The 20,170-nt window shown below is 41.7% G+C and overlaps 2 protein-coding genes across 2 annotated transcripts; one reads left to right on the forward strand and one right to left on the reverse strand.

The window, feature by feature from the left end:
- The first annotated feature begins 992 nt into the window (after window positions 1–992).
- Window positions 993–3,611, forward strand: LOC121605417 (prostaglandin E2 receptor EP4 subtype-like). The gene is made up of 2 exons (XM_041935322.1): window positions 993–1,802; window positions 2,694–3,611. The coding sequence occupies exons 1-2, from the start codon at window positions 993–995 to the stop codon at window positions 3,021–3,023; spliced, it is 1,140 nt and encodes a 379-aa protein (XP_041791256.1). The 3' UTR covers window positions 3,024–3,611.
- Window positions 3,612–4,980: 1,369 nt separating this feature from the next.
- On the reverse strand, window positions 4,981–18,951 carry slc35e1 (solute carrier family 35 member E1). The gene is made up of 6 exons (XM_041934836.1): window positions 18,584–18,951; window positions 16,403–16,473; window positions 12,766–12,903; window positions 11,464–11,589; window positions 11,087–11,332; window positions 4,981–10,404 (listed from the first exon to the last, which is right to left on the reverse strand). Exons 1-6 carry the CDS (start codon window positions 18,909–18,911, stop codon window positions 10,177–10,179), a joined length of 1,137 nt encoding a protein of 378 aa, XP_041790770.1. The 5' UTR covers window positions 18,912–18,951; the 3' UTR covers window positions 4,981–10,176.
- Window positions 18,952–20,170: the final 1,219 nt, after the last annotated feature.

Consider the following 20,170-nt stretch of genomic DNA (forward strand, 5'->3'; position numbering starts at 1 on the left):
ATCATGAAGGGACAGCAGAAAAGGAGCATTAAAGGCAAAAATAGATTTTCTCCCTGATCTCTAATGGTGTGTTTGGGTTTCAGCATGTTGTTGCAAACAGAGCATCCTCTTTACTCTTGATGATCCACAGAACACACAGTAAACAGTATTATTCCTCAGGTAGAAAGTTGTTCCAATGGAAAGTGCTCAGAGGAACACTTGTGGGGGAACTTTTGATTTAAAAAAAAATGTTGGTAATTTTACAACGCTGTAACGAAACTCTTAAAAAAATACAGCCCAAACCACCTGTGTGGTTAGATTAATGTTTTCATTTATTTGTCTACTTGTAATTTGGGTGAAATTAGCCTTTAAAGAGCTGAGATCTCAAACATAACAGTGTTATTGGATGAAAAAACCCAGCTACTGCAAGCGTTTTAGCGTCATGGAACCTTTTTTTGTGTTTACTTCACTGGAATGGTTGTGATTTTCTGCGATACAAGCTGCAAACCCTCTGCATCTAAATATGAGTCACGTCCAAACTTGTTGAGAAAAGTCTGCTGAGGCCACTTAACTCTCTGCATGCTCCATCATCGTGTCTGTGCGTTCTCTATTTACTTTCTAGCTGTCAGGTCGACCTCCTGACAGGCTGCCGCAGGAATTACGCAGCGCGGTGGTGACGCCAACGCCGGCAGATGAGACATGGAGCGGAAACTGACAGAAACAAAAACGTGCATTTTCCCGTCCGTCTCAGATGATCCATTCCATCCTCCCCTGTCAGGCTCCTGGGTGGTTCGGTATTTTAGAGACGGCCCGCCTCTCAGCTCACAGCGCACGACCTCGATGGTCAACTGCATCTGGATTACTGGGAAGCAGAGGGGATGAGACTACCAGAGAAATTACCCCTGATGACTCTTTATATGTTGCAAGGGCATGAAAGGGAAATGCATTCTCCAATCCACGACATACCAAAGGACATATCACAACTGAACGCCAGCCTACGGGTATATTCGAACATGGAGAACCCAAACTTTACGCACGGATCCCTCTCTGTTAATGAGACGCCGCAACACTCGCAAGCGACTAGCATCGAGACAAAAATCGCTTTGCCGATTTTTATGTTTGCTGGAGGTGCCATTGGGAATTTAATCGCGATAATCGTTCTTTCGGTATCAAGACAGGAGAGGAAATCTTCAGCTTTCTACACGCTGGTTTGCGGTCTGGCGGTGACGGACCTGCTGGGCACCTGCTTGGCCAGTCCGCTCACAATAGCCAACTACTACGACCAGCACGTGCTGAGGGACCATCACGTCTGTGAGTTTTACTCCTTTTTGTTGCTGTTTTTCGGGTTGACGGGACTGAGCATCATATGCGCGATGGCAGCGGAACGGTACCTGGCTATCTGCTGCCCGTACACCTACCAGCGGTGGGGGGTGGACCGACGCTTTGCGCAGAGGTTCCTGTTCTTCACTTACATCAGTCACATTGTCTTCTGCTGCCTCCCGATGATGGGCATGGCGAGGAGCGAGCTGCAGCCGTCCAGCACCTGGTGCTTCATCGACTGGAGGTCGGACGAGCCCGTGGCCGTCGCGTACTCCGTTCTGTACGGCGTCGTCAGCCTGCTGCTCATCCTGGGCACAATCGTGCTGAACCTGGCGGTGTGCGGAGCGCTGCTTCTGATGCGGCAGAGGACCGTTCAGCGGCCCGTCACCAGAGCCAGCGTCCGGGACAGGTGGAGGGCCCTGTCCTCGGCCGCAGAGACGCAGATGATCGCCGTGCTGGTGATGACCTCCGTGGTGGTTCTGGCCTGTTCAGCCCCGCTAGTGGTGAGTCGGTGTGTGGCCGGAAGAAGTGCAATCATCGGTTTGCATCCAATCCCTTGATTGACTATGAAGAGGTAGAGTATGGATGAGCAGGACAGGAGGAGAAGCTTTAGTTTTTACTTCTCAAGTGAAGTACAAGTAACCCTGTTAAAACTGTGAGTGCAGTGAGGAAATGAAAGCTCACCACTAATAATCAGGGATACTTTTGTATCTGTGGACTCACCTGTCGCCAAAATACTGCAGTGTTACTGTAAACCTTAGTATATGATTAACATAAATAAAGATTGTGATCACTTGCTTCATTAAACCAATATTTCCTTCAGTTCATCAGAAAAGTCTTGCAGCCCATGCAGGAACTGAAAAAAGTTGAGAAAGAAGAAAGATGAGATGACACAAGGATAAAAGGAAAACTTGGACCTAAATAGCTGCTGCAGTCTGCAGGCGGTGTTGCACTATTTTAGGGTTTTTTTTATGAGCTCTTCCTGTTGATATGATACGGGGCTTTATAGCTGACAAAAAAACCAAAGGAGCAACAAGGTCAGCCTGATGGGTTACAAAGTGATGAACAGGATAGGAGGGAAATAAACACATTTCTTCTACACAAAGTCGATCATTTTCTGGCTTTTTTGTAAATGTTAAATGTTAAATGCTTGATAGTTCAACACTAGATAATTAAAATGAAACAATTTGAGATAGACAAATTAACCCTCTGACAAGGGGTCACATGTCAAAATTGTCTTCAGGGATTATAAGTGAAAAAGGCTGTGAACCAGTGATGCTGTAGTTCTTGCTCATTTTTCAAATGTTCCAGAATACACTTGAAGACATCACAGCATTTTAAACTTGTTTACAGCATTAAGATCTGAGCTGTAGTGACTTCTTTTTCTCTTTAAGGTCCGAGTGTTTGTCAACCACTTCATGCTGACATATGACCCCAAAGCTGACCTGGCAGCCATCCGGATAGCCTCTGTTAACCCCATCCTTGACCCCTGGATCTACATCCTCCTCAGGAGGTCTCTCTTTCGTCGGTTACTCAGTTTATCCAGGCGAGGCAGCTCTCGCAGGAGTTCGCCTCCCACGCCACAAAGGAACCTGTTTTATCCTGAACTCACGACGGACAGCCACGTGTTCACCCAGCTGATGTGCAACGCCAACGTCATCACTCAGCTGCCTGCTGTCGTCAAATTCACACCCTATGACACAGAAAGCCTCCGTCAGACCTGAAACAGGCTGCAGATATGTTCGACGTGTGTGGATGATTGCTGCTTTTTTGTGCTGCAGACAGCTCGATGCAGTTCCACAGACATGTTGTCAGTGGACGGAGAGACTGTGGAGCTCACATCTGGACCCGGATCCTCAGAGTTCCTGCAGGACTATGTATTGACTGAAAACAGAGGGCTGCTCTGGTTGCATCCATGTAGACGTCTCCTGCAGCGACACAGGACAGATGAGGAGAAACTGTTTGACTCCGATTTTATTACTAAACTGCAACAATAAGACATGGCCGAGCCTTTATTTATTTTGTGCCTTTCACTGTCACTCAGCCTCACCTCATCCAACCTCACCACCAGCTCCTCCTTTCACCAGATCAATCAGGATCTGGATCAGTGTACAGCTCCTGCAGGTAGATCTATAGTTCCTCATTTCACTTGGAGGCAGTGTTTAATCGACCTGTAGCTCTTTGAAGAGCCACTGTTAAAAGTCATGTTTTCATTCAACAGAAATAGCCTCGTAAGAGTCTGCTTTTAGTAGAAACTCAGTGAGATCCATCACAGGTGTTTTGCTGAGATGTGTTGTGGTGTACAGGTAGATTTGGACCCACATGGGAAGCTTTTCTCAGGAGTTACTTTTTAGACTTTTGAAACACTGACATTATAACACTGACCAGGTGCTACTGATGATGATGTTTGCATTAAAGATGTGAGCTTGAGCCTTGGTGTCCTTTGTCTCGACTGTCTGACTCTTACCGTCCAGGTACGTGCACTTGACTGGAGTATTTCCATTTTATGCACTGCTCTTTAACTTCTACTTGACCACACTAAGAGGGACATTTCAGTCTGCTACATTTATTTTGCAGATTTATTTACTGCTTACTTTTCAAGATAAGATTTTATATATAAAAAACATTTTATATATAAAAAACATGGATGCATTTGCATGCACTCTGGACTTCACATGTACATTACACAAAAAACACAAAAAAGTCTGAAAAAGAAAATAGATTTGTGTTACAGAACTTTTTCCACCGTTTCTCTCCATTAATTATCTATATAATTAAAGGGACGATGACTAAACTCCATCTGCTGGACTGTTTCTCCAGGATGTTCTTCACATGCTGCCTGGACCTTCTGCACATTTCTTTCCCTGATAAGATTCAGGAAAGATGCACTACACTGAAAACATCTTTTGAAAAAAACACTAGAATGACAGAGGGATGCATTATTGACTCAAGATTACTCGGAAACATCACTTGTGAAACAAACGTGATCACATATGGAAGGAATCCTTCACAGCCTTACATATATTTTGACTACTCTGCTCTCATGGAAGCTGAAATTATGCAGCGTTAAATGAGTTTTGGCCACTAGAGGGCAGAAAAACAAAACAAACTGATAAAGCATCAAGCAGTCACATAATCTGATTGTAGTCTGGCTTTCAAGAGCCTGATGAATATAAATGCATTATTTAGAAGGCGGCTTTTAGCTGGCCTTGATCTTTGGAGATGCTTAACTGTGTACACAAACCTCTGTCGCTAAATTCATGTGTGTGAGCTTTGGTTCAGGCTGAAAAACCAATGTTTACTCTGCCCGAAGATATTTGCCTCCACTTGTGCCTCTCATGTCTTGGCAGACTGTTGCAGGAATATTAAGATGTTTTAATTTGAGGTGAAGCAGTTTAAACTGGAACAAACTGGTCTTTGCTTGCTTTGCTCGATGTCACCAGGGACAAAAGAGCAAAATCTGAAGCTGATGTTTGCTGAAACTGAAGCTTTCAGGTACCAAATTTAACATTCATTCTCCTTAAATTACACACAACATATGATGCTAATGCAATATGCAAAATTATTACTTTGTTAGAAAAAATATTTTCTGCATTAAGATTAATAAAAAGCCTGTATATATAATCTGCCTGCTGCTTAACTTCTACATTAATACAAGCAAAGGCATTCAACATGTACATGTACAGTATTCCATAATGCATTTATTCCCCCCCCAACATTTAAAAATAGCATTTACTAAACATAAGCAGACAAGACTGTGCATAGCTGCACCTCTGTACAACATTTTTGTACCTTGACACCATAAATAAAAATCTATAAACATCGGTTAAGTAAAAATTCTGTCTCGAGATCCATTGAGGACGCACAAAAATAATAATTATACAAGTTTTACAAAGTAACCCCCCACCCCGATTCATTTACATTTACATCCCAGTTAAAAGCTTTACAGGAGAGAGAGCCACCATCCAAATCAACGGTTCTCCCAGTTCGCTCACTGTACACACACAAACAGCCAGCCGGACACTGAGAAACGACATCATAAGGAAATTCCTACACCGTACCACGTGTGTGTTTACATCATCCACCTGCAAACGGGGCTTCATCCTGTGGTGCATCAGCATTAAAAAGGTTACATATACTCTGCTTTTGGCAACATGAGGAGGGACGTGAAGAAAACCATGAAGGACATAAAAACAGCAGCTGCAGCAGTGGACAGTGATTTTAAACAAAAGGGTCAAATGTGACTTGCACTCTTCTTCCTTTCTCCCAATGCATTGTGGTCAAAATGCATCCACATGTTGACTGTTGCCGTGCATGTGAACTACGAAAGGAGACGATGTGTCATTCCCACCTTGAATAGTTTCAGTAATGTCTGCCGGTGATTCCTCAGTAGCTGATGTCTCACACTCACCCCTGAATTTTTTTTTTTTCTCATAAAGCATCCATCTAATCATCTGGGGGTGCACCATGTGTCACATTTGACCTGATTTATTTTACTAATCTGATATGTAGATGAAGTGTGTGTTTTATTTAGCCATGAAAGGCTATCTTTGTTCAAATAAATCAATTACCAGCTAATCAGGATTTGAAAGCATTTGTGATGATTTGTTTTTTACACGAGGAAACAGTGTGGCATTCAGCTCTGAGTTATCAAGGAGCAAGAACAAAGCTGTTGTGTAAATATTTATGATTCTGGGTTGAAGTTACCTGTGTGCATCTCTGCTACTGATTGATGCTCAGTCTTTAGCAATATATCTGGACAGGTGGTGACAAAGCAGTATTTTCAGACATCTGCATCTTCATACAAAAGTGGTAGAGACTAGGAAGATGTCTGAGAAATAATATCTATCTATACAGGTTTCTGGCCATGTGACCAGTAATATCCACTCCTTAAGCTTTGTTCTGGTGTCCATTCCTTACACATATGTGGTGCTTCAGTTGTTAAATGCTCCACTTTGTTGTCCAGCCACTCGGTACATCCGCCTGCTTGTTGGTGGTGCTGGGAAGGAGCACATGTGGGCTCCATCACTGGTGCTTTAAACAGCTGCTTGCAGGAGTTGATGAGAGCCGTGGCATTTGACTATACAGGATATGTGTGGCTGTAAAACCAATCAGTGTGCCGCACAGCTGCAGAGAGTGTTAATTCTCTGTTGTCTGGGCATCGTGTGCAACACTTTCATATTGCACAGTGATTTCATTCAGTGGTGATACAGGAAACATTGGTAATGTTTTGACACCACATTAATGCTTCCTTTGGGCTGACACCGCCTCAGAGGTTTTGATTCAACTCCATGCAGGTGTTTGTGGTGTTTCAGTGGACCGAGTTATATCTTCTGCATTAGCGTTTCGATTTAACGCAGTCTAACACCACAAAGTCCAAACAAATACGGCCGCAGTCTTAACAAAACATTTGAAAAGGGATGATATTATTCCAGGGCTGCTGAAATTCACTATATTACAACAAACAGTGTTTTCTGGTCAATCAGTGCAAAACAACTAACTTTATGCAACTTTATGCCTTTTTTTTTTATTTGTTATCTACCAAAGTGGTGGTGATTTCTCTCCCTGTTGGAGAAAAGTAGCTTTGGGTTCCCAAATCTCTACAAACTATGTCAGCTACAAACTATCAGCAGTAAGAGCCAGTTTGCTCTATAATTCAAAAAAGATAACAGACAATTATTGGCAATAGTTTGTCTCTGGGAAGCCAAAGTGCAATGAGCCCACAGAGCTTTTTGAGGTTTTTTTCCAGACTAAACAATGTGACAGTGTTTAAAATTTGTCAAAGGAGGCAAACATAGTACATTAAAAAAAAGCCGTATTATTAGAATATAGCTAAACTATCCCCTAACCCACGTATACCAGGGACTACAGCTGAGAAAACAAGCTCACAGGTTACAACTGGCACTTCTACAAAAAGTCAATTAATGTGTCCCTACAAAAATAAATGAGCAGAAACACAATGTTGATTTCAGATGCAGAAACGTCTGAATTACAGAAAGAAAGAACATAAAGTCTTTATATTGCCGCAGTGAGACGCTCATTGTGCATCAGAGATAACACTAGCTATCTCCAAAGAGAAAAGCAAGATGTTGCTGAAATTAAATAGTTCAAGCAGTAAAAAAGGTTTTCCTTATTAAATGATTATTACCGACAACAGGTTGACAATTTTTCAACCACATTTTGTACAAGTCAGTCCAGTGACCGTCTGACACCAATAATTCCTAAATGCTTTCACTTGAACACCAGAGCTATACAGTCACTTGACCGACCGCTACCATGTGCAAAACACATTGTGTTCTTACATGACGTGCAAACTCAAACCGGGACCCTGTTTAAAAACCATCATCATGACAGAGCAGCTTTGGTTCAGGCTGAAAAAAAAAACGCCTGACAGGAGAAAATCGTACGCCGCCTGAGAAGCTTTGCAGATCAATAAATAGCAATAATCAATACAATTGAAACCGATGCACTGTTTTAAATTGATTACTCAGCTCCAAAGTATGACAGCAAAACAATGGATTTTAACATCTCGATTGCATTTTAAATGGTTTGAGTCCCCAAGAAAGATGAAACATGAGCATCCTCACAGTCTGCAGAATGAGCGGATGATTTGTTTTGGTTGATCTAATTTACCAAAATCTAATTTATTCATCTAATTTATTAATGTTCCATGTTAACAAATGGTGGATCTTTCTACCTGTGGGAGGTCATTGACTGTCCTGGGTCACAGAACTGGTCTCACTCTTCGTTTCATGAAAGTTTGTCTTGGTTCTCTGATGGTGGCAGTTAAAAACACTTGCTGACAACAAGTATGAGTGAAATTTTACTGAACTGTGTGTGGAGCAAGTTTGTGAGCACCAGATTCTTGCAGACACAATGAGTGGATTTTTTTTCCTTTTTTCTTCATCAGGCATGTGTAGTTTTGAACCATGTTCGAAAGCGAATGCAGTCCTATTCATACTGTATCTACAACAGTATCTCTAGTATATACACTGAAACCAGACTATTAGCCATGCTAGCAGCTCAGTGAGGCTGTACTCAGACACAGCAGCACTTTCAACTAAATGCTGCTGTTACCTCGCTGACATGCTCACAATGATGATGCAACCATGCTGATGTTTATCAGGTACGCTGTTCACTGTGTTAGCATAGCATGCTAGTATGCTAACATTAATCAGAAAGATTAATTAACACCAAGTAAAGCTGAAGCTGATGGCAGGAATTTAGTAATAAACCACAGCATTGGCCACAAAAAAATTTAATCTGATGTTGTTGCTAGATGCAAAGTCAGAGGATCATCAAAGTGATTATAGTGTACCATGACAGAGAGATGAATGTCTGTACCAAATTTCATGACAATCTATCCAAAAGCTAATGCAGTAGTCATGGTCCTCTGGGGACTGTGAATTTCTGGTGGTAGGCCGACAAACATTTTGCACTTCTAGAATGGTAAAAAATGCCTGATCAAATTGTTAAACCATCAGACCAGAACTACAAAAACACTGATTTCCCAACTATTCTTTCAGTGACCGTTGCCTAAAATCCTCCACAGTCACAAACAAATCCACCTGCCTCAAGCTTTCAAACAGCGGTAGATGTTTTTTGTTTCACGGAGAGCAACGATTCAAAGCGGTTGTTTCTCCTCACGTCATTACAGGTGCCTCATGAAGAAAAATGGCAAATACAAAATCCTCAAACCAAAATGTTAAAGGACCAGTGTGTTGAAGTTAGGGGGGATCTATGGAGTATACAGCGGCATCAAAAGTTTGGGCGCCCCTGGTCAAAATTTCCATTATTGTGAATAGTTATATGAGTGGACGATGAACTGATCTCCAAACGGCATAAAGTTAAATGTGAAACATCTTTTCCAGCATTTTAAGCAAGATTAGTATGTAATTTTTGATTTACATAATTTTAGAGGGAAAAAAGGAAAGGAACACCATGCAAACGTTTGGGCACCCCCAAGAGATTTGGACTTTTACTTAGGTCTTAGACCAGCTTGTAGGCTTGATCACAACCATTGTGTGGAAAGGCCATGTGATGCAAATCTCAAAGCTTTATAAATCCTCAAACCTTGTCCCAACAATCAGCGGCCATGGGCTCGTTGAAGCAGCTGCCTAACAACCTGAAAATTAAAACTGATGCCCATAAAGCAGGGGAAGGCTATAAGAAGACAACAACACGTCTTTTACCTCGGGTGCGCAAACTTTTGGATGCCACTGTGATACTCAGAATTGTTTTCCTCAAACTATGAACCGTGTTTTTATTACCTTAGAATTTCTTTATATCTAGCCACTAAATCCTACGCACTGGACCTTTAAGGCCTTCCACTGAGCTTTGCTTGTTACAAAATATAACATGACAGACTCTTGGTGGTGCAAGTCCCGCTAAATAATTACAGCTGACAACTCTGAAAGTGAACAAAACACCCCAAAATAAGTCATGGTTGGTTGTGAAAACAAAAACTCAAGACATTTCCAGACAGTAAGGCGCAAACCATTTAACAACTACTTTTACGTGGCCACCTGCTGTGGCACATTTCTGAGTCTGGATAGCACGCCTGAATCCGTCACCAAAATGTCAGAAAACAAGTGATCTAAGTTTTGTTTTCTCTCAACCGTCACATACAGTTGGTACCAAAGTAATAAATAAACGACATACAGCGAAGCTGTGAGAAAGTGAAGTTTAGACAGGGAGGAGCGTGGGAGACGTCACGTCACTGTCCCATCATGACCGACTCGACTCATTCTTCTTCATCCAGAACAAACAGCACTTGCCTTCAGTCTGAAGTATGGGGCTGTGAAGACCCACTGCTGGGAGGGCTGCTACACACAGTAATGTCTATGACAGCGACCCAGAGCGAGGACAGACTCCTCCTTACACCACATACTGGTGGTTGCTGTTGTAGTTTGTCGTGTAGGTCTGCCGGCTGTACTGGAAGTGGTCGGTCAGCACGTTGTTCCAGCTGTGCTGCTGCTCTGAGCCGTGGGAGAAAGGCACTGACCCGTTGGCCTGGATCCTCTCCAGCGCCGGGTTGTCAAAGGACATCAGGTCCTCCTTGGTGCTGGGCAGCAGCTTCTTCTCCTTGTTAGCATCGTACTTGGCCTGTTGGCAGAGGAGAGGGGGCAGATGGATTTTAAATGACTGGGTGTCTTGGTAGTTGGTTCCCTGACACCGCACTGTTACTGCCCACTGATCCTAAATAGTTTGGGTGGGTCAAATCTTTCCCCCGCAGGATAAATGAAGTGTAACTTAACTTTACTATTTACATTAAAGTCAATGGCAAACAGCCACACGTTGGATGTCACAGATATGGAAAGCTGCTTTTAGGCAGAGTGCCAAGCAGTTTACATGCTAGGAAAGAACAACAGTAAATGGAGCAAAGGGCTGACAGAGCATATACAGACTATATATAGAGCACAACGTGGCAACTGGTTGCTATGGAAAATGATGCATTATGCTGCAAAACAGTTATCTTAATTTATTACCACAAAATAAGGCCAAGGTGGAACTTTTCCTACAGAACTGTAAACTGTAGGATAACTGTAGGTGTTTGCTGTAAATTAGACTGATATTATCTGCTGATATTAGCTTATCACATGTACATCAGCACTTGTGTAGAGTATGTATATTTTAAAGGAACAACATAAGACACATTTTTCTTTTCCCTTTAACCTAGTTTCGCTGACTCCCTCCCTCTATCTAAATTCATGCTTTGTCCCCTGATTTGCTTCTCGTCCTTCCTTTTTTCTTCCCCTGCTCCCTCCCACTGGTCAGAATGACTCACCTTGTTGTAAAGGAAGACACCGACTATGGCTGTCATCATACCCATGACGTTTGTGAGAGTGACGGGGTTGCGCAGCATTAGCAGTGAGATGCTAATGACCATGATCCTCTTGGTGGCGTTGGCGACGGCGTAGCTGAGCGGGCTGACGAGGTTGAGCACGCTGAAGGCGATGACATTCTGAGCAAAGTTGCAGAAGCCGCTGATGAGCAGGAGGACAAAGGTACCCGACCAGCTTGTGATGTCCGACTGTGAGGAAAACAGTATGGCTGGTTTACGTTCAGGGACATAGAAAAGCCAGATGCTGCTGAACCGTGACATGTGCACCACCTGTTGTGGTGTTTGGTAAACTCTGTTAAATTGCTGTTACAGCTACTGACCAGGTCTCCATTAACCAGAAACACAGAGAGGTCCACGAGAACCCAAGTGGGCAGCATGAAGATCACAGCATTAAATCCCAGGGTGTTGAGCAGCCTCAAGTGGTGGATCCTTGTGTCTCGCAACACCTTTAAAAAAATATATCAATTAAAAAAGGTCGCATAAAAGTAAGAGCCACAACTGCACTGCCTGAGAAGATAGTGGTGTAGAGTCTTCAGTCTTTCTGTTGTCCACGACACACTTACTGAACATGAGATCAAATCCAAAAAAGAGCAAGTTTTAAATGACATCACAGAACCTGATTCCTTGGCCAGTAAAGACCTGCACAGTCCACCCTACCTGTCCCTTTAAACCAGGACAATCCATCCCTGTAAACCTAAAAAAAGTCAGATTGGTGCAAGCACAGTTCTAAACCTAATTTTTCTAATATTTCCAACCTTGACGATTGTGTTCAAAACCCGATCACTTTGCTGTAGACCTGTAACGGCTGCCGAAGTCAGGCTTGTACCAAATGACAATGGAGAAAATCTGAAATTGTGGGCATGATTTGTATTCAGTGAGCGACACAGATTTTTTGTTGCAATTTAAACAGAATAAGGAGGATTTGTGTGTCAGTTAAATGCAGTGACCATCTTGTGCATTCACCACCTAAATTCAACATTCAGAGGTCAGATTCTCCCTTCTGTTCTTTGTTAGCACTCTTACAATTAGCTTGGAGCAAAACTTTTGAAAACTTTAAAAGGTATCTAAAATTGGACAAACTGACCTTATTAACAGCCAAGTCCCATATTCCAATCACCCACTGCCTGAAACTATACTGTGACATCAAACATGCTGACTAGCATTCTGCTCATGTCTTCCAAATGTCTTGTCGATCTTGTAAATCAGGACTGTGCACTGGGATAACACTCAAATGAATGTAGTAACACAAAGATTGTAGAGAAATCACCCAATCTAAATCTGCATCACAGAAAATGCCACTGAAAAATAAAGCAGGTGAGGCTAATACATGCAATCTAAACCAAAATAAATATGGTTACAATAATTTTGTATTTGTAAACACAAACACAATAATTAATCATGACAGAGTCAACCAGGTACACAAGATCAAAGTTGATAGAAAAAAAGGAAACATCCTTTGAAGCCCGCTTTTGTTCTTACAGTGGGTGAAAAACTCCACAAACCAGAATGTAAGGTTGAGGCATTTCACACCAAACCTAGGAGCAACATTTTTCAGCAACCTCCTTCTACCACCCTCCTGGTGCAGGGATCATGTGACACATACCAGCGTTCGAACAAGTTACCTTTTTGGAGAAGATGTTCTGCAGAGAGAAGCAGAGCGTGGCAGCCAGAGCGCTGATTAGTCCTGAAACATCAAAGGACAGCTCAGTCACTGTGGCCAGCAGCACTCCGCCAATGATGGGGATGAGCGATACATACACCTACAACAAGGACCACACAGAGACGGGAGGCAGAGTCAGCAGAAGACAACACAGACAGTTTGTAGTTTAAATCCAGTACATGAAAGCCTCGAAACTTAATGAGATGGATTTGAATATAACGGCCATTTTCTCAGTTCTTTAACATTTTATAGACCAAACAATTAAAAAAAAGTAATCTGCATATGAATCAATTCCCTCCCAGAAAGTCAGAACATGAGTGGCCTGGTACTACCTAATATTTGTTTTGTAATATCTCACCAACAAAAATCACAAAAAAAAACAGCTATGCTGTGCTGTAATGTCAACAAATCATTATCACATCAACTTTGATAGGCTAATAGAATAATACAGGGTGCAGTGTTTTTTCAGGCTCGTATAATTCACTTTTTACACAGACAATGGAAAAAGATACCTCCAACACTACTCTGAGCCTTACATCCAAAGCACAGCCACATTCTTCTGACGAAAAGTGGAAACCCAGATGAAATAGCTTTACAAAGACTCTGCATTAAACTTAGAAAAGCTGGACAAAGTAGAGCAGGAACACTCAAAATCTATCCAAACACATGTCAGGGGGATGAGACGACACCTGCGAGCACGACTTTAGAGGCTGCAGCTGGACATACCAACCCTTCTGTCCTGGACCACACACTTGGGGACATCACCTCATGGGTTGAAACTACCATAACATCTACAACAAGATTTATTTGCATGTTGAAAATATCAGCTCATGAGAAATGACAAGAGACCTGCAGTTGTTATGAAACCAACTTGTGCACACACTCACCCAACCACACAGAGTGAAACTGAGACAACACTGCACTGAGAACTCGTTGGCCAATTCCACCACTTTACAGCCATCAAACAATCCACATGCTCACTGTTTTATTGTCCAAGTATGTGTCTCAAGCAAGCAGAATAACACAGAAATGTTGAGCAAAGCTTATCAACAGGAATGAGGAACTGAGTCGCAAAAGAACAAAAGAACAGGCTGTAAAAGAAAGGAAAAAAACAGGTTTGGAGCTTGTTCTAGCCCAGGGGTCGGCAACCTTTACCACTCAAAGAGCCATTTGCGCACAGTGTCTGCACATCAGGTCTTTACACAGGTTCGTAAACTGTCATCTGTGACTCGTGCACGATGTTTGTTTTAAAAACAAACGAACTAAAATATAATACATTTTAATTAACGACTCATTAATTATTTTCAAAAGCCACAAGGAGCCGCATCAGAGGGATGAAAGAGCCACGGGTTGCCGACCACTGTTCTGGCCAAACATTGGTCTCAATGCAGGCAGAAAAGGAAAAAACTGTATATTGTGCCTTTAAAGGCAGCTCTTGTAATTTACTGGTTGATGATTAAACATTCTCAACAGGATGCACTACAAGGAAGCAGAGCAGCTCTGGGGAACAACTTGTTCAACACAATCAGGATGAAAAACGAACAAAAGTATCTCTTGCTAACACACTGAACATGCTGATACATCCAAATAAGTGCCCTTTATACTTGTGCTTTTTATACAAGTACAGTCTAGTAACGCGGCTGGTTAAGAGAGGCCTCATCTATTTTGGCAGAGGCCTAGATTTCTGTCCCATTTTTCAGGTGTTCTGACCTTTTTGGAGAATTCATCTCGAAGGCTTTCTGCACTCAAAAGAAAAAGTTGCAGACTACAAAGATGCATTTAAGGAGGGAACAATTTTGTCATATGTACTTGTAATATCTATACTCAGTGTCTACATTGTTAGGCACACCTGTACAGTCTTATGCAATCCAATACAACTGTTCTGCTGTGTTTCTGAAATTCTTCCCCTCGGGTATGGAAATGGGGAAGATAAAAGATCAGAAACACCTTTCAATACAATGTAGTCCAGTAGAACTCCACCTTTAAGTACGACCTCAGTTATAAACATATTGAATGTTACAGATTACTGACAATGTCAACACTATGAGCTAGAGATAGATATTAAGGCAGGGCTGTTGTATTGGGCTGCATTCCATTGTACAGGTGTACCTAATAAAGTGGCCATCGCATATTTTGCAGTCTGTTTGTCATATTTGAACATGAGTCAAGTGGAAACATTTAACTGAATTATATTATATTGAGTGCTTAGTCAGCCTAACCGCTGCTCCAATGGGTTTCATCCAACTCAAGGTCTCTCAGCAGAGTACAGTGAGCCTGCTGCTCCTCAAACAGGATTTCTACACACACACACAGTAACACGTCACCGTCACCAACACCGACACCGACACTCCCTGTCTCTGAATACTGGACTGTCGACTCTAAAGTAAACATGACGAGCTGATGCTAGAGTCAGAAGTCTCCTTATTCACATTTGGCAAACATTGGCTGTCAAGTGTTCCACCCTCAGGTTGGATATTTTAAACTGTATTACACAGATCGAAAGTTGTCAACTTTGCCGCAATAAAGCTTTTTGGCCCCTGATCCTGAATCTTTATTGCTATGTCGAGACAGACACTGAAGTTCTTTTTTCCAACGGAGATCTGATTTAATTTTATAGATCTGAATTTCTTTTTATAATATGGCTGTACTTGCACACTGCTAAGGCAGACCGACATTATGTGTATTAAAGCCAATGTGGTTTAACAGTTTGACAGGTGAATACAGTAGCTGTGTATGAAGACAATACAGCCATCAGTCATCATTATCATAGTTTCCCTTTAATGTTTCCTATAATACAGTATTTTGTGTAGTGCTTTATGATATAGATCTATGGAAGGAAGAGCTCATTTAGACTAATTCTAGAGCAGAAAACGCTCATTAATCAGTCAATTGACATATATAATAGATACATGAAATACATAAATAGTCCTTAAATCATCCTTCAGTCATGTTTTCAGAAAAAACATTTTACAATAGTAAAGATGGTGTGCTTGTTAACAGAATATTTTTGGAATTTTGGAGTAACTGCCCAACTACACAAGACATGCGAAGTGAACTGACATAACACTCGCAGTGAGATACACTGGATGATATAATCAATTATCAATTACAATAATCAACATTAATAAAGGGTGATCTGTTCTCAAAAACCACCTCTGAGGCAGAAAAAGGGGGATGATGCTTCCTTTAGTTGATATAACTTTGCTCCCTGGTCTGGAAATATTCAACCACCTGTGTGAAGCCTTTCCACCACCTGCTACCCTGCAATCCAAAACACCTTGCATGAAAGAAAACAGCCTTTCAAAGACTAGCATAAACACAAAGGCAGTTAGAACAGTTAATACGGAAAGTAGTGAGTGTATTTGGGGATATAACAAGTCAATGTAGCCGGCTGGTGGAAATAAAAAGTGTGCTTCCCTAACTGCCACCCTCCCACAGATGATCTGATCAACTTCAGGGACAAAAGCCCCTGCAGATGGCCGTAATATTAGAAGCAGTACAGAAGCAGTACGGTGACACATCACCACCACTGAGTGTCAAAGAAACAGGCTGAAACAGAGTGGGCCTTGTGTCTTGTTTGCTGTGTCGAACCCACTCACCTTCGTGGTTTGCTTCTCCCTCATGATAATTCTTGATAACAGCACAACCCATATTGGCATTGTGGCTTTGACTGTAATAGAAAAAAAGATAGAAAAGGTACAATATCAGCTTAGAAAGGAAACAGTCAAGTTTGTTTCTGTGACAAACATGCAATGACATTCAACTGGAGCAGTTAGAGCCCAAAACTGATAAGGTCTGGGTTATAAAATGAGCAGCAAAGCTTATTTGTAACACTCCTATCAGAGTCAGGCCCATGCCTCTGTCAAACACTTCACGTATGTCACTCAGATATTCACGTCTCTACTGCATTCAATCACCAACTGACATAATAGTAGATTTATCCTGGCGTGTCAGTAACAATGACACTTTCACCCAAGAGAGGCAGCACCCTTATCATTTAAGAAAGGTACTAAAGTTATCAGTACATGTTTTCAAACTTTAAATTGTCAAAACTAGATTCAGCACTGTTGAAAACTGCCATTCACAAGGACAGAAGCTCATTTTTAAAGCAGAGGAAGGACTTTCAAACTTAAGATTTGATTGACATGGCAGTTGGGACTCTAAAATTGGCTCCAAAGACCATCAAGGTTCTTTGAAACAGTTTAGAGAAGGTCAAAACAACTAAAGAATGGTTTTACGTTTGAAGGTTTGAAGTGAAGGCAAACCATTCAAAGTTAGGACTTTATTGATTTACTGATTTACTAGACACGGTTGCCTGTTCAGTAGGTACAGCAAGCTAAAACTAATGCAGTACATATGATGGGTATAATGCTTTTATTTTAGAGAGCTCTTGGTTAAATGTAATGATTATTTTGAAGGCTGCAACTCCATTGCATTACACTGAGAGGTCTCTAATATTTTGTCCACCCCATGTACGTCAGTACATTAAGTAATTGATATGAGAAACACCTATCACTATAATGCAATAGAGGTTGACGGTAAAACAAACTGCAGCCTCCCAAATGTTTGAACACTACAACTGTGATGAAGGAAGGAGTTGTTGTAGGACTGATGTGTTAACCTGCCAACTGAGTAGAAACTTTCACTGCACAAGTGAACTACCTCTGTGTGGCTAAACAAGTACTGACAGAAACTGATGAAATTTATTAATGTAACATGGAAACCGTCAGACACGAATGGTTAGGGTTTTTTCAAATGACAGCAATGGCCATCGAATTGGGTGCAGTGAGTAGAGTAGAGGAGGTCTGAACATGATAAGAACTGTTTCATTTCAAGCGTACTTACTTGATTTGTGGTTAAAACAGACTATATATTTCATTTACTCTATAAGAGGTGAATTGATTCAACCTTAATTTTGGAGGCTGTAAGTTGTGCTGCTGAGTAAGTGCACTGAATCATACCTGAGAGGTGCTTCTTTTGTTTAGGTATACCCTTATTGTTATAAACAGAGTGGACAAAATGCTAGAGGCATAGCATATGAACATATACAAAAACACATAAACAAAGCTGCAGCCTCCAGAAAGACCATAAAGTCGAATGTACACTCTCTAAACATGTTCAACAAAAACTGAACATTATAACTTCCGTAAAAGATAAAGATAGCTTTAGCCACACACCGTACGCTTTTAGCTATGTGTACCTAATAAAGTGGCAACTGAGTAGCTTTCAAAGGCTGCGGCTGATACAAGACAGGCAGACAGTTGGCGTTACTGAATACCGCAGCAGGTAACCTAATGAAATTTCACACCGGGTTTCGGGGGGGAAACTCAGTAACATGAGGAGCTGTGATTTGGTCTTCGTCTGGCAGTCTGAGATCAAAGTTAGACAAGCACACTGCAATACAGAGCAGGTTCAGTAATGGACCCTCCCCCCTGACGTAGTATATCAGCGCTAATTAAGTTGGCTAGCTAGCTAACAGCTGCCTGTTCGTTATTTTTAAAGGGAGTCTAAAGCTGGGAAATTTATAGTTAGAAACCCCACGGTAAGTTAATTCATCTCACAAAAGCCTGTTTGTCCCCGACCTGTTGGGCACCACACTGAACTGGGGCCCACAAGCTACTTAAATGTCTGTGTCGCCGAGTTGCCTAGCGTTAGCCACGAAGCTAACATCAGCTGACGGAACAGACCACGGTACAGACACATCATCAAGTTGCCCTGGCTGACACGCACCAGGTGGCCTCGCATTATTACCCAAATTAACTCGAATCCTCTGTACTCACCAGTGTGCGCATATGAAACGGGTACTTTCCATATGCTGAAGTGAGCCGACACAGATGCAAAGTATTTTCCGAAAGCTAAAGGCAGGATGTACCACCGGTAGTACCTGCTCGGCAGTTCTGTTTTGGGGACTCCCCATGCCCGCAACAACGGCGGGAGGAAGACGACGATAGAAATAATGTGAAACAGAGAAACTGTGACCGGGTACGGGAATCCATTGAGGATGATTTTGTTGACGATGTTGCCCCCCGAGCTGACCGTGTACCAGCAAACACACAGTAAAATTATCCGGATCCCTTCCCTGACCGGGGGCCGGCCAGCTGCAGCCATCTTCCAGCACGGAGTGGCGACTCACCCGGCGGTGTGTGTGAGTCTGACTGCGACGGGGGGAAGCAGCGCTGCCTAATCGTCAGACTACCAGTAATGAAGGAAGCGCTTAACTTCCGGTAAGCGGTTTCAAAATAAGAGCCATAAGAGCCAGGGACAAGCCTTTATAAAATGGAACTGTTGTGAGCTGCGTTTAAAATGGTAGATTTTGGAGTGTGAATCATAAACTGTGAAATCTACAATTTTAAATAGTAATTGAAGTAAGTTAATAAAAACGTGGTTCACCACAGTAAGAAGTGCATAAAAAGATAAGTTCTTTTTGAAGTCCCATTCATTGAACATGACAATCCCCTATTACACGGAGACCCAAAGTGTTAAAAATGAAACTAATAAAAACACTAACAAAATGGAAAAAATAGGAAAAGTTTATAACCATGAAACTGTGGAATAACCCAATACATTTTCAATAGTGTATACAATTAATTGCTAGTTTATGTCATTTCAGCAGTTTGTTTCAAAATGTCATTTTTTTCCAAATCAGCGTTAATTTCACACCTTTTTTCTATTCTAACCGTTTTATTTTCATAATACCAATCAAAACAAACAGGGAGAACGAGTAAGTGATGGCTGGATCCTTAGTAGGAATAAGATAAAATGGACACTGAACACTTTGTGTCTTCATACTCATGCCCTGACCTTGAAACATTACTCATGAAATTGTTATACTCCATGCAGGAAAACCTTTAAAGATTGCATTTAGGACTGCGACTAACTATGTTTTTCTTGTAAGTTAAATGTTTGGTCTATAAAGACCATAAAATAGTACAGCCTTGATTCCAAAAAAGTTGGAATGCTGTGTAAAACATAAAGTCTTCCAAAGTTTTTAAATTTTCAAGAGCCCACACAGTAAAATACCTCATACAATCACATGTTCACAAAGTAATGAACCTCGTTCCTTCCTCGCTTGTGAACAACTGAGGACAACTTTCCAGGATGCTTCTTTCATACCCAATCATGATACTATCACCTGTTACCAAGGAACCTGTTTACCTGTGGAATGTTTTCCAGCCCCACTTTCCCAGTCTTTGGTTCTCCCTGTCCCAACTTCTTTAATTATTAAAGTTGCCAATTATTTTCCGTTGAACTACTTAATCAAATAATCTCCAACTGCATTTACAGAGTAGCAACTGCATCAAAGAGTGTTCATTTTTCTCATTAGCATGAGAATGTTGTAGCAGCACAGATCCTGCACTATGGGATTC

Source organism: Chelmon rostratus, chromosome 4, assembly GCF_017976325.1.
Source record: "Chelmon rostratus isolate fCheRos1 chromosome 4, fCheRos1.pri, whole genome shotgun sequence".
Classification (NCBI taxonomy): Eukaryota; Metazoa; Chordata; class Actinopteri; order Chaetodontiformes; family Chaetodontidae; genus Chelmon; species Chelmon rostratus.

Coding starts and splice junctions, on each gene's coding strand:
- LOC121605417 (XM_041935322.1), top strand. CDS start 993: ATGGAGAACCCAAACTTTACGCACGGATCCCTCTCTGTTAATGAGACG. Junction 1,803..2,693: donor CCTGTTCAGCCCCGCTAGTG/GTGAGTCGGTGT, acceptor TTTCTCTTTAAG/GTCCGAGTGTTTGTCAACCA.
- slc35e1 (XM_041934836.1), bottom strand. CDS start 18,911: ATGGCTGCAGCTGGCCGGCCCCCGGTCAGGGAAGGGATCCGGATAATT. Junction 16,474..18,583: donor CGTTTCATATGCGCACACTG/GTGAGTACAGAG, acceptor TTTCTATTACAG/TCAAAGCCACAATGCCAATA. Junction 11,333..11,463: donor TTCTGGTTAATGGAGACCTG/GTCAGTAGCTGT, acceptor TTTTCCTCACAG/TCGGACATCACAAGCTGGTC.